The sequence below is a fragment of the Dromiciops gliroides genome, chromosome 1, assembly GCF_019393635.1.
Source record: "Dromiciops gliroides isolate mDroGli1 chromosome 1, mDroGli1.pri, whole genome shotgun sequence".
NCBI classification, from domain to species: domain Eukaryota; kingdom Metazoa; phylum Chordata; class Mammalia; order Microbiotheria; family Microbiotheriidae; genus Dromiciops; species Dromiciops gliroides.
The window spans coordinates 698,575,898-698,590,336 of NC_057861.1; the positions used below are offsets into that span (position 1 = coordinate 698,575,898).

Consider the following 14,439-nt stretch of genomic DNA (forward strand, 5'->3'; position numbering starts at 1 on the left):
GGGGTCAGGGTAAATTCCCTACAAATTGCAAACCTAACTTCCCTCAAACCAGTGAAGACCATTGTTCCAAGGCTTTTTTAGAAACCATGGCTGATGTGGCTCATTCGTCTTGCCTTGCTCCTGCTCTCAAGAAGGCATAGCAACGGGCTCAACTGATACCCTAAAAACCTCCTGCTGCAGTGAACAGAAATGACTCTAATGTCATTATTCCTTAAGCAGCTGGGACATTTTCCTCAAAGGCTATAGTTCATTTAAAGGGGTAGGGAGGGCCCAGGTTGCTTATGGCTGTGCTTTTCTGTAGATCTCTTAGCAAGACTGTCAGCTTTTCCCATAAGGCATGACAGTTAGATTTTTGTTTAATTTTCCATTTTCCCAGTCTATCTGCTGTCGTTAACGGGATACATACATCTTGGCAAGGAAACTGCGTTATTGTTTTACGTCTTTTTTTCTCATTCTTGTTTTGTCTTTCCCATGTACAGAATTAATGATGCCTTCTGATCAGTATGAACTGCAGCTCCAGAATAACATACTTGGCCCCGAGGGAGATCCAGTGCGGCCTGTTGCCAAGCTGATTCAGACGACATCAACAGTCACTGCATTGCAGCAGGGGCAGACTAACCTGGTGCTGGGACACAAAAATATCCTCTGACTCTGTGTGTGTGTGTGTGTGTGTGTGTGTACACTCACACTCAGGATGTACTTCAGTTCCCCAAATATTTTTTGATGTGGAGATGTTTTTCTTCTCTGAACCTATGGCCAGGCTAAAAATATCCCTGCTTTCTCCCAGTGATCTGAAAATCAGAAAGAGTTGAAATAGCATCACCGAATCACACACCTCTCCGGATGACTCACTAGTTAAAATCCTAGAAATGAAAAGTAGAAAATAAAGAGACAACATCATTTCCTCTCTCCAGAATCTTCTTAAGGACTTAGAACCCTTTCACAGTGGTGTGTGGCATAGATTACTGGGAAAAATCATCAGGGGATAAGGGGATAAGATAGCTTCTACAGACACATGGGATTCTCTGAAAGTTTGTGGTTGTTTTTGGTAAAGAAATCATTCTGTTTGTGCAAAAAGCATTCATTGTTTTGTCTAGAGTTCTGGGAAATAACTATTCCAGATTGCCAATGTGGAAAACAGCCAAAGGCAATTATATATTTTTACAATTATTTTTTATCTCTTTAGAGATCCAGCCTCTGACACAAGTTCCAGTTAATCAATCAGACAAAAATGAGTTTAGTCCCCTTCCAATAAGTTTATTTTCCTCCAATGGCTTTGTTCCTTAATTAAGACTTCAGGCATTCGTATGCAGGGTGCTTCCAGATTACCCAACAGCACCATTTATGTTGTGGAACCTGGATACTTGGGTGAGTACTACTTTCCTGACTCCTGTACAGTGAATTCAAAATCAGAATTTACTGGAACAGACCTTAAAATGTCCAGTCTTACATACACAAACTCATATGGGTGCAGGTGTATGTTTATATATACATATATGCATATACAATATATTTTGTGTGTATAGGCAAGAAATCCTGTATATCAAACATGTGGATATATACATATATGTATATTTGTATATGCTTGTGTGCATATTTGTGTTTATATACAAATATGTAAAGATGATTCAGCCTATTCTGGCTGAGGAAGCAGAAGGAAGAGAGCATCCCTAACCAATCCCAGTGCCATTTGAGAGAAGTTCAGAACATTTATCATGTAGCATTTCACAAATGCACCATTTTCATCTTTCTGTTTGCAACCAGTTACACATTAAATGTGCTGTGATACTTCAGTGATGTCAACCTCTGACACCATTTTGGCCTTGCTGTGCCAAAGATTTGGAATATTGAGAATTGAGGTCTTCTGAAAAATACAATTTTGTCAGATTATTATTCTGATTGACCCGAGGTAGCTCAACCTGGGCTTTTGAAATATGTTCATTACATTTTAGGTGTAATTGGTTTCATTATGGGTCATTAAACTGTACCATTGCATCTGCTGCTTAGTTCATTTGACTAGAACACCTGGCTCATGCAGACAAAGCTATTAGTTTGAACATCAATACTGGCTAGTTAGTTTTAACTTTTTCTATGACTACGGACTGGCCCCCACAATCCTGGCTGTAGGCTGATCCCTCCAGTTCTGCTTAGGCATCTTTTGAATACATGATGAATGGGAACCAGTAAAAGGAGTAAGGATGATTTATCATAGTTCTTCCCTCCCCCATACTTTTTTTACTATGGGCTAAAAAGATGAAATCAATGGTTTTGTCACATTCTAATGGTGAACCAGTGGTACTCTCTCCATTTAATGATAGACAGCCTTCTGTTCTGTAGATTAAATGGTCAAGTTGCTTTCCTTCCATGTTTTATAGGCTTCACAATTCATCCTGGGGACAGATGGGTCCTTGAAACTGGCCGATTTTATGAAATCACCATTGAGGTGTATGATAAATCAAGTAACAAGGTGTATTTATCAGATGTAAGTACATACCAAGGAATGATTCCCTGCAATGTCCCTGGACCTAATTTGAAGTCATACAAGCCATGAATATAGCAATCATTGAAGCATTCCCCCTGCAACTTTTGAGTTCTGGTTTCCTGGTGGCCAATTTTGTGTCAGAATCTCTACCTACTGATTACCTTATCAAATTCTTAAGGAAGACACAGTGTTGCCTGACACCATTGAGGTCCATGGAGAATTGAGTTTATACACAGTAACCTAATTCTAATGCCTTTAAACTTGAAAGAGGTACACATTAGCTAAAGTTAAATCCAGTAGTCATTGGAAGTTAATCTATATATGTAGATGGAAAGGGGGATGTGCTAAAGGCCGTGGGTAATGAGCAATAGCTAAGAGTGAAGGAGATATCTCTTGCTGGCTGCCATGTTATCTTTTCTTCTTGAGTGTAATTATTGTCCTTGCACTTCAGGAGTGCTTGAAAATCTGTTTGTTTTGTTTTGTTTGTTTTTTGTTTTCTCAGTAAACAATGATAGGTGTAGACTCCTGGACTGTCAGTCTCTATGTAGCCAGTGCCAAGTTAACTTTCTGACTTTGGTAACTTGTGCAGTTTTAATGAACTTCTCTGTATAGGAATGACAGACAAATTAGAGAATTTCCCACATGATTCCTGCTATATTTCTTTTTATTTTTAAATTAGAATCTCTTGATAATCACCAGTTATCTAGGTCCAAGGTAGTATATATAGTCTGGTCGATAATTTTACTTCCTTTTTCTGGGGTTAATATCCAAGGGGAAAAATAAGTGTCTTTGATTTGTTTTTCCATCTTTTTATTTATTTGAATCAAAAAGGCCAATTTTTTATTTTTTGAAAGTAGATTTCCTGTGGCTTTGATATTGTTTCTTTTTTTCTTTTTTAGTGGAAGTATTTTAGCCATTTTTCTATAGGTCAGTCGTGGAAAGCTTTTAACCCTGTCTATTTTGATTTCCAGAATATCAGAATTGATACCGTATTGCCTCAGGAGTATTTTGAGGTGCTTAAGTCATCCCAGAATGGTTCATACCATCAGGTTAAGGCAATAAAAAAGGGACAGACAGTGATTGATGCAGCCCTCACCTCTGTGGTGGATCAGGTAAGCCTGCCCTAATGAGCCCTACATTTTGCCTTCATCTCCTTTCATCTTTAACCTTAACAATTACCTCAACAGGAAAGAAATAATGGGTCTCTGGGGAAAATCATGAAGGTTGGTGTGCTCTTCCTCCTTTTCCCAGAGAGTAAGCCTTTCTAGGATTATAGGCAGACATGGAGACACTTGGAAACCATTGCTTTTGGGAACAATGTGCTGCTCTGCCCTTGGCCTATTATGGTGCTGCTGTGCCTAGCTATGTTCATGATAAGGAACAATGGGGAAAACCTCTTTCCTAGGATGGAATTCTCAACTTTCTTTTCATGTATTCTTACATGTAATTTCATCATCTAGTCTGTAAGTTTCCATCAGACTATAAAATTATCATGGATTTGACACAGATTGACCACTTTTCTTCTTTTTTCTCCTTCCCTTCAAGTTCCTCCCAATCTGTATTTTACATTATTCCATTTGATTGAATACAGATGTATTAATTGTTTACAGTGTGCAAGATGCTATCCTAAATGCAGGGAATTGAAAGGTAAAAATGAAATGGCCCTTGCCTTCAAGGAGATCATAGAAGTTGGTGTGCTCTCTATGTATGCTCATAATTAAGCTTTAAAGAGTTTATTATGTGGGGCGGTTATAGCGCATGTACAGATAAATCAGTACAACATATGCACAAAGTAATTTTGAGAGAGAGAGAGAGAGAGAACGAACTCCTAAGAGAGAGCATTAAAGATCACATGTAGGAGGTGGCACCCAAAGTGTGCTTTAAAGGAGGCTAGGGATTCTGTGAACCAGACATGAGGAAGGAGAGCATTCCATTTTTAGGAAAAGTCCCAATAGCTCCTCTTCTCCCCATAGAACCAATATCACTTTATTTAAAATTATTATTTTTTTTTTTGCGGGGCAATGGGGGTTAAGTGACTTGCCCAGGGTCACACAGCTAGTAAGTGTCAAGTGTCTGAGGCCAGATTTCAACTCAGGTCCTCTTGAATCCAGGGCCGGTGCTTTATCCACTGTGCCACCTAGCCGCCCTCACCAGTATCACTTTAAAACCTGCCCTTGGGAAAATGGAGGTCAGAGTTTATTGCATCATTTGGGCATGTGCTAGTTTTTTGGTCTTCTCTCCCTCTCCCTCTCTCTCTTCCTATCCCTCTTCCTCTTCCTCTCCCTCTCTCCTCTCTGTCTTTTATTCCTGGGGTCTGGGGGTGGGTTGAGAAAGAGCTTATTGATTTGAAAGACAGTGCAGATGAAATAGTTGCCATGGTGACTAATGCTTTCTCATCGTAGGATGGAGGTGTCCACACATTACCAGTGCCTGTCCGGAATCAACAGGAGGTTGAAATTTATGTTCCCATCACCCTTTCACCAAGCATCCTGACTTTTCCATGGCAGCCCAAAACAGGAGCCTATCAATACACAATAAAGGTAAAAGCATCAACCACAGAAAATGATTAATGATGAATCACAGTGAGGAAATGTCACTAAAATTACTAAAGGTATGCTTGTCATGGGTATTTTTCAGAGGGAGCTTTATTGTCATCCCACCTTGTCTTCAGCCTACCCTAGTGAACTTGAAATGAACTTTTGAAGTTATCCCAGGAAAAAGTGATTGCTGGCTTAAACTAATAAATATTCTGGCTATTTCCCTCTAGATGACTGGTTTTCTTACCCTCCTCCACCCATTTTGTGAAAGGTTTGTTTTTCTCTAAGAGTACCTGGGGAAGACAGAGATGGCAACATAGTATGGCAACTTTGAATTAGACCCCTGTAGCTTTCTACTCTTGGAAACAACTTCATCTCCTTTCTTAGACAAGGTCCAGCCTTGGTTTTCTCTCAGGAGGGATAAAGAAGATCCTTTGGGGATGAAAGTTGAATTAGAATCCTGAAGATAAAACATGGTCAGGATTATAGTTCCCGTGCATGGTTTTCAAGTTTTTGAACTCGGTGTTTTCATTCCCAAAGGTCTTGGACTTTCCATTTGTCCTTCACTGTCCCGACTTGAATACTGACACAAAACACAACTGTTATTGAATTGGGTGAAAGGAGGTGTGGACTGTTAGAGAATCTGAGGACTCTACTCACTTTCAGCCCTTGTTTCTCTGGGACCTCCACCATTGCGTCAGTTTCCTTCCTGCCTGAAATCACAATTGGATGATTCCCCCCCCCCTCCCCCCACACTTAGTGATTCAGTTTTTAATTAAATATGTGGAAAAAGGGAATTGGGGTGCAGATAGTACAAGTGTTGGTTGATCTGATGAGTGGGTTCTAGAGTGGTTCCATCTCTTGTAGGGAGGGGCTACAGACAAGAAAAAGGAGAACTACAATTGGGTCCAACAAAAACAGCTATGCTGATCTTTGTGATGAAGAGGAGAAACTGGGACACAATAACACCCCTTCTCATAATCAGATAAAATTTTAGCAGAGCAAGAAATGTAAGCCAGCAGTTCCCTCTGTCCGGTCCTGTTTCTTTGTCTGCCTGGCTTTCAGGGTAGAGATTGGATGACTGTTTTCTACTTTTGGAAAAGGCACCCATGTTTGCCATGTTGTGATACTTGGCCTGTCAATGCCTGCTTCTTGATGACTTCCTCACTTTAAAGCATTATCACAAAAGTGGAATCAGGCATTGGGAAGGAAAGAATATAAGAATATGAGTTCTTCTGACTCATTCATTTCTGAACTATTCATCTCTGGCCCTTTTAAAAAACAAAACAAAACCCAAGATTCAGAAAGCCCACCCCCCACCCCCCCGACCACAAGTGGAATGATGACCTGTAATATTGTGGTTTAGATCCCATGGGCTGAGGCGCACTATGTCCCACATCTGGAACTTCATTTATTCACAGCTTTATTGAATATTTCCTATGCAAAACACTGTCCTTGAAGGAGATGCAGGGATAAATAAAATGTGTTTCCTGCCCTTACAAAGCTCACTATGTAGCAATTCCTTCCTTAAAAAGGGTAAAGAAGTAGGTAGTCATGGTTTTATAGCTGACCTTTGAGTCTAGAAGACCTGGATCCAAGTTTCACCTGTGACACATATTGTCTTTATGATCCTAGACAAGGTAAGTGACCTTGTCAGTGCCCTTGTCAATTGCTCTAGGACTAGGAATTTGATGGACCAAACTGTATATCGGCATCATGGGAAGGAGTTTCTATACCATATTCCTATCTGATTTTTCATTCTTCACTGAATGAATCAGTGATATGGTCCTCCCCCCCCATCCACACACACCTCCCAAAAAAGAATTCAGGCTCCTAGAACCTTGGGGTAGCCATCCTTCACTCCTAATCCATGCATTCTTCAGGCCCCAAATGCAGGGGGACTTACTTTTCTGTTAGGGGGACAAAAATATAAAAGTGATACAATGCAAAGAAACTCCACCTCATTTTCATTGACCCTTTATACCTCCTCCCAGTCCTTGAAGGCTGATGTCCCTAGCATCCCTTATCCAGCTGAACCAGCACCCTTCACTGTCCAAGGGTCTGTGTCCAGCAGCCTGAGTTTGGAGTGATGAGAAGTGACTCCAGTAGGCCAGCCCTTTGCAGTCCTGACCCCAGAGGCTATGGCATAAGTAATCACAGGTGTCCTAGGTAGGGCCACATCTCCAAGTGGTGCACTTATGTCAGAATATTCTGGGAAAGACAGAACCAGCATGCAGCTGAAATAGTAACAGATGACTAGCCGAGGGTCTGCCAATTTCTGCCCCGAGAGGAGAGTTTTTCTTTCAGTAGGGACCTCTGATATGTAGGGCTCGTGCTCCATTTCCAAACCACCCCTTCCTGGACTTTGGCAGGGCTTCCTCTGATGCATCTGCCCCACATCGTGAGCCGTACCTTAGGGAAGGAGAGGTCAGCATATTGAATCAATGTTTTTTCTTCCTTTATAGGCTCATGGTGGGAGTGGGAACTTCACCTGGTCCTCATCAAGCCACATGGTAGCCACAGTCACAGTCAAGGGTGTGATGACTACCAGCAGTGACATTGGTGTCAGCGTCATCCAGGCACATGATGTGCAGAATCCCTTACATTACGGAGACATGAAGGTATTGGAATGAGATCATGGAGATTCAGGAGACTCTGGATCACACTAAGTCAATGATACTGGGAAGAAGGATCAGCCAACAATCATTTATTGAGTACCTACTCTGCACCAGGCACTGTGCTAGGCACTGCAGATACCAAAAGAATGGTTCCAATGGCATTTGGGGGAGCCTGGTTTAAGTGAAAGGGGGAAGGAGGGGGTTAGTGTTAGAGAAAGGCTGCCCTGGTTAAATCCTCTACTCCAGATCCATGAGACCTTCTGAGATGTGACAGGTCTTTCACAACTTCAGAGAGATAGCAGAAACCATCATGACCTGCCCCTATCTTCACCTACATAGAGGTAACAGAATGGATCTGCCAATGGATTTAAGTCATGACTGAAGAGGTAGTGGCAGGAGGCCCTAGTTGGGTTCATTCATTTAAGAAATGTGAATGGGCGAAGCATTCATCGCCTCTTTAGTCAGAGAACCTGGATTCATATTTGGTTTCTGATGCTTATAACCTCTATGACCTTGCACAACTCTTTTAAGCTCTGGGGCTTTAATTTCTTCATCTGTTAAAATGAGGAAGTTATATGGATGGTCACAGATGTCCTTTTCAGGTCTCAGTCTATATGATTTGTGATCCTATCAACTACTATAGACAAGGTATTGTATTTGATATTGTGGGGAGGATCTAAAGATCAATATGGGGTATGGCCCCCAAGGTTTTCACCGTTTGGGCACTCTTGTTTCCATTTAAAGACTCCATTCCAAATAAATATTTTTTAAACTATGCAACAAATCCAGGAAGAATCTTCCTTGACTAGGAGGTCAAGTTCTGTTGAGCTCTGCATGCTTGAGCATTTGCGGGGCTGCTAAATAAGAATTTGCACATCCAATAGGATTTTCTCTGTTTGGACTAAGTTTTGGAAGGAGCCTGATCTGCTGATCTCACTTTGTAATTCAGACACTTATTAAGCACCTACTATGTGCAAGACAAGTGGATGGACAGGGAAGAAATACAAGCAGTCATGTTCTGATAGTAGACAGTGTAATATAATGGAAAGAACCTCCCTGTGAGAGTCAGAAGACCTGGCTCCAAGCCTGGGCCTGCCACAAATGTGATCTGGGATGGCCTACTGAGTCATTTAGTTTCCTTGCAATTCAATTATGTCATCTCTAAAATAGAATCATATCTGCCCCAGATGCTTTACTGAGTTATAAACAGAAAGTGCTACATAAATGTGACTTCTTATTGTTATCTAATGACCAAATGTTTTGGAAAGTGAAAAGTAGGATGTAAATAAATCATCTTACTGTTTGGCTTCTCAGTTTCCTCAGCCCACTAGGTAGATGATTTTCAAAATATAGATACTAGAAGTGAACATCTCAGAGCAGATGCAACGTCATGAAGAGTTACCACCACCCTGTGACTAGAAATTAGTGTCAAAGCTCTTGGTTGTAGGGTTAAGTCCTTGGATGAAACTGAGGACATTATTTGGTCCCAGGCACTCATTTTACAGATGAAGAAACGGAGGCCCAAGAAAGTGAAATGATTCATCCAAATTCACATAGGAAGGAAATAACAGAGATAGGATTTAAACCCAGGTCTTCTGACTCCAGTTCCAATCAATGAATCAATCACTAAGCAGTCATTAAGTGCTTACTTTGTACCAGGTTTTTGCTATTGCATGTATATAAAAAGATAATAGGAAACAGTCTCTTTCCTCAAGTTGTTCACATTATTTACATATATATGGTATTCAAAAAAAAAAGAAAAAAGAAAACATGGTAAATTTATCAGGGAACCACAAGCTTGTGAAGGGGATCAGGGAAAGTTTCATGTAGGAGACAGTATTTAAGCTCAGCTTGAAGAAAACTAAAGATTTTCAGGTATTGTTGAGAAGGTAGGGCATTCAGACATGGGGGGGCAGAAAGAGAGAATGTGATATTGGGAGCAAAGAGTATAATTGAACTGGACCAAGATTACATGAAAAGGGAATAATCACAGGAGAGTCATAAAATTCTTTGCTTGGGCTTTTTAAAGTCCCCCATGACCTTGACCCTTCCTATCTTTCAGTCTTTTTACCCCCTCCTCCCACACCCCTCCTGTGCTCTTTAATCCAGTGACATTGACATTCTTGCTGTTTTTACACCAGACAGTTCCATTTCATCATGCTGGGCATTTTCACTGGCTGTTCCTCATGCCTGAAATGCTCTTCCTCCTCATCTCAACCTCCTGGTTTCCCCAGTTTCCCTTAAGTCTCAGCTAAAATCCCACCTTCTTCAAGAAGCTTTTCCTAGTCTCTCTCTTTTTAAGGAATGTAAGCAGTTTAACTTTATTGAGTTTCTTTTGACTTCTCTTTCATGTTTATGTTTCTATGCTTAATTGAGTCTTATATTGAAAGGCAGATTTTCTTTTTAGCTCATCTTTTTTATCAAGAATGCTTGCATTTAATAAAACAGAAGACTTTCAGCATTCTTGATAAATTTACCATGTTTTCTTTTTTCTTTTTTTCATAATTGTCTTCCTTTGCTTTCATTTGCTTACTTAATTTTTCCTCTACCATTCTCATTTGACTTTGAAAGATTTTTTAGTTCTTCTAGAAATTCTTATTTGGTCTGTGTCCAATTCACATTTTTTTTTCCTTTGAGGTTTTGCTTGCAGCTGTTTTGGCTTCATTGTCTTCTGAGTCTGCCTCGATCTTCCCTATCACCATAATAGTAGCTTTTAATGGTCAGGGGTTGGTTTTTTTTTTTTTTTGCTCATTTTTTCCACCCTAATTCTTGATTTGGAACGTCATATTAAAGTTGGGTTCTGTTCCCTTCTTGGGGCACAGGGAGGTGCACACTATCACAAGTATAAGACTTTTTTCACTGATATTTTCAGAGCTGGTTGCCTGGGGGGGGGCAGTTGGTTGGAAGTTTTTAGTAATTCCAAGATGGTGTGATGTGGGGAGAGGTTTGGTCACTTCTCTCCTGGTCTGCACTCTGGTCCTTACTCAGAAAGAGTCTCACATCCCTTGGAATTGCAATCAATACTGCCCTTCAGGGCCCCTCCTCCCTTGGGACCAGAAAAAATTCTGTTTCTCAGGGTCCCTGACCCCTTGGGACTCAGAGTGAAATTATCCCTCAGAGCTTTCTCTCTCCTTTGACCAAAAGCGCTCCTCTCCACCCTTGAACTATGACCCAGAAGTGGGTCTGGGCAGTAGAGTTGCCAAAAAGCATCTGATTCTCTATCCAGTGCTAGCCCAGGCATAACCTATAACCTCTTTTCTGACTAGTTTCTACATCCCCTTATTAGCTTGCTTTGAGAGTTTCCCAAAGCTGCCTTCTGATTTTGTCATAGCTTTCTCTGGAAGAATGTCTCACTCAGACCTTTTGTTGGCTCTGCCATTCCAGAATTCAATTTAAATGTTATTTTAAAGTTGTTTGGAGAAGAATATTGGAAAACTCGCTGAATACCTTTTCTATTCCACCATCTTGACTTCCTCCTACCCCTTACTTCTTTTTTTTTCTTTTATTTTTTTGCAGGGCAATGAGGGTTAAGTGACTTGCCCAGGGTCACACAGCTAGTAAGTGTCAAGAGCCTGAGCCCTGATTTGAACTCAGGTACTCCTGAATCCAGGGCCGGTTCTTTATCTACTGCACCACCTAGCTACCCCCCTACCCCTTTCCTTCTTAATGCTAGTACTTTCTTCTGTGATTATCCCTAACTTATTCTGTCTAGATTTTTATTTGTACATAACTGTTTTCATGTTGTCTCCCCTATTAGATTGTGAGCTACTTGAAAGTAGGGACTGTTTTTGCTTTTCTTTGTATCCCCAGCATTTAGCACAGTGCTAGGCATATGCTAGGCACTTGATAAATGCTTTTATACTGACTAATTCCTATTACTTTACCACCACCAATACTGCTACTGCTACTACTACTATTACTACAAGTACTAATTATAGTGGTAAATGACGATGATGATGACAACTCATATTTACATAACCTTTATATCACAGCTCACTTTTTATAGCAACAGTGTCAGGGGTAGGTAGTAATAGAATGTCAGAGCTCAAAGTAATAATAATAATAATAATTCACATTCATATTGTGCTTTATGGTTTAAAAGTCTTTACAGGGGGCAGCTAGGTGGTGAAGTGGATAGAGCATTGGCCTTGGATTCAGGAGCACCTGAGTTCAAATCCAGCCTCAGTCACTTGATACTTACTAGTTGTGTAAACCTGGGACAAGTCACTTAACCCTCATTGCCCTGCAAAAAAATAAAACAAAAAGTCCTTTACAAATATTGTCTCATCCTCACAATGACTCTGGAAAGTAGGTTCCATGATTTATCTCCATCTTACAAATGAGGAAACTGAAGTTATGTGACTTGCTTAGGGCCACACAGCTGAGAAATATCCAAGCCTAGATTTGAACTCACTTCCTCCTGACTTCAAGTCTTGTACTCTATCTGGTGAACCACCCAGCCTTGGAGCTCACCTAGTCCAAGTCCTTCATCTTTACAGGTGAGGAAAGTATAACCCAGAGAAGTGTGTCTTGGCCAAAGCTGTAAACCTTTTTTTTTTTTTTTTTTTTTTTTTTTTTTTTGCAGGGCAGTGGGGGTTAAGTGACTTGCCCAGAGTCACACAGCTAGTAAGTGTCAAGTGTCTGAGGCCGGATTTGAACTCAGGTCCTCCTGACTCCAGGGCCAGTGCTTTATCCACTGCGCCACCTAGCTGCCCCCTGTAAACCTTATTTTTGAGAGAGTAGAACTAGAACCCTCATCTAAACCATGCTTCTTTATAGTAGCCCTAATTTATTCAATACTTGCTTTGCAGAAGGTGACTTCCAGCTTGATTATTCATGGAAGAGATGATTTCAAACTATACTGAGAAAGACAACATATTTTGTGTCTGAGTTATTATTTTAAATCCACTTGTCATCTTGGTATCCAATGGAGAGGAGGTAGAAATGTTCAGCACTAATGAAGTACTCATGGGGAGGGAACCTGTTCATGGAGTCACCCTAAGGCTCCCTATAAGGACAATGGGCATAAGGGTTTGGGATTGCTGAAAGGAAAGAGGGGAGTATAGAAAGTTGCAGCGAAGGGAGCTCATGGTGGATTTCATGCTCTTGAAAAAGTTGTCCTCATGGTAATCCCATACCTAGGCTATAGTTCTATGCTTTCTGTCTCCTACTCAGGTATATGTAATAGAGCCCAGCAGCATGGAGTTCATACCCTGCCAGGTAGAAGCTCGGGTGGGCCAAACCCTGGAGCTTCCCCTGAGGATCAATGGTCTCATGCCAGGGGAAGTTAATGAGGTGGTGACTCTGAGTGACTGTTCACACTTTGACCTGATGGTGGATGTGGAGAATCAAGGGGTATTCCAGCCACTCCCAGGTAAGCCAAGGAACCCTCGGGATTGGAAGAGCTAAGCAAGAATATTCATTCAGTGTCATTTTCCTGATATCAACATCAAAATAGTCATTGTGTGGGCATGGGGAAGGATGGGAGGAAATTATGCTTTTTCAAATATATGGATCTGTGATCTAATCCATGTGGCTGTGCCCATCACCAGTACCCATCACCAATGCCAATCACAACCCATTCATACCTGCTTATCCTAGGTCTCGACTATACCCTCCCATAAGTTCACCATGCAGCACGTCCAGTCTGCTCAGGGACTTTGTTATTTTTCTCTTTATCTTGTGAGGATACCTGGGGAGAAGCTAGGCTGTCCATGCATTAACTAGAACTCAAACCCAAGTTCCTAGATTCAAGATCCAGAGTTTCTGCTGAAGATCTCTAGGGTCTTTTCCTTGTCTCCCCTTCCTCAAACTCACTTCCACTGGAGATGTCGGCAGGGATGTGCTGGAGCCACCTCCAAGCCCCTGTGGGAGCCTTTGTTAAATCTTCAGAATGAGAATTTATACCTGGGAAATCAGTAATCTCTACTTTTTGATTTTCTGGACTTAAGATTAAATTTAAAAGTATATTGTGTATACAATCCCCCCCCCACCCCCGAGAGAGCCCAGATGTTAAACATTTGCCAATACATTCCTGGATGTTGGGTCCTCACAAAGGAGCTAAATGTACTAGCTTATGGTGGACTATACCAAATGATATAGTCTATAATTGGTATAGACTAGACTATAGCAGGTGATACCCATAGATGCCATACAACTCAGCCACCTTATCTTTTGTCTGATTTACTTCTGACATCTATGTGGCCCAACACTGTTGGAATGCCAGTGCTGCTTAATTCATGTTCATGGACTGGCATAGTGATCGAATCGAACAGGTTTTCTCCAAAAATGCCAAAGTTCTTTGTGGTTAGTCATTTCTGCCCCAAATGAAGCCCTGATTTCTGATATGGTTCCTCTCTAGTCCTTCCTTATTATCCCAGAAAAAGGGAGAGAGGTCTGTTTTCATTATCAGAGAAGCCACCTTCTTCTGTTTAAGATAGGGGCCACCATCTGTCCTAATTGGTGATCTGGTTAATCAGGCATTTTTCCTCCTATAGCCCATCTCCAGCTGTTTGGTACCAACCATCGTAACTAGCTGTTGGCATCCAAAATGTTTCACCCTTGCCTTTGGGGTACAGGTTAATACTCCTGCAGTCATTGAAGGGCCAATCATGTTGCCAGGGCTGCAGGGCTAAGTGTTTGCAGTAGCTGGGAAGCAGATGTACCCCATTCCCTAGAGTACCTTTCCTAGAAGATCAGTGTGTGTGTGTGTGTGTGTGTGTGTGTGTGTGTGTGTGTGTGTGTGTGTGTGTGTGTGTGTGTGTGTGTGTGTGTGTGTGTACCAGGCACCAGGGCTATCTGC

At 41.3% G+C, this 14,439-nt stretch overlaps 1 protein-coding gene across 1 annotated transcript in view; it reads left to right on the forward strand.

Moving 5' to 3' along the window:
• Positions 1 to 14,439, forward strand: part of NUP210 (nucleoporin 210) — a 163,545-nt gene that overhangs the window by 63,833 nt on the left and 85,273 nt on the right. Inside the window, 7 exon segments of the mRNA XM_043977585.1 lie at positions 480 to 638; positions 1,300 to 1,368; positions 2,376 to 2,482; positions 3,454 to 3,594; positions 4,885 to 5,022; positions 7,485 to 7,640; positions 12,813 to 13,011. Of these exon segments, the coding sequence (XP_043833520.1) occupies positions 480 to 638; positions 1,300 to 1,368; positions 2,376 to 2,482; positions 3,454 to 3,594; positions 4,885 to 5,022; positions 7,485 to 7,640; positions 12,813 to 13,011 (969 nt within the window).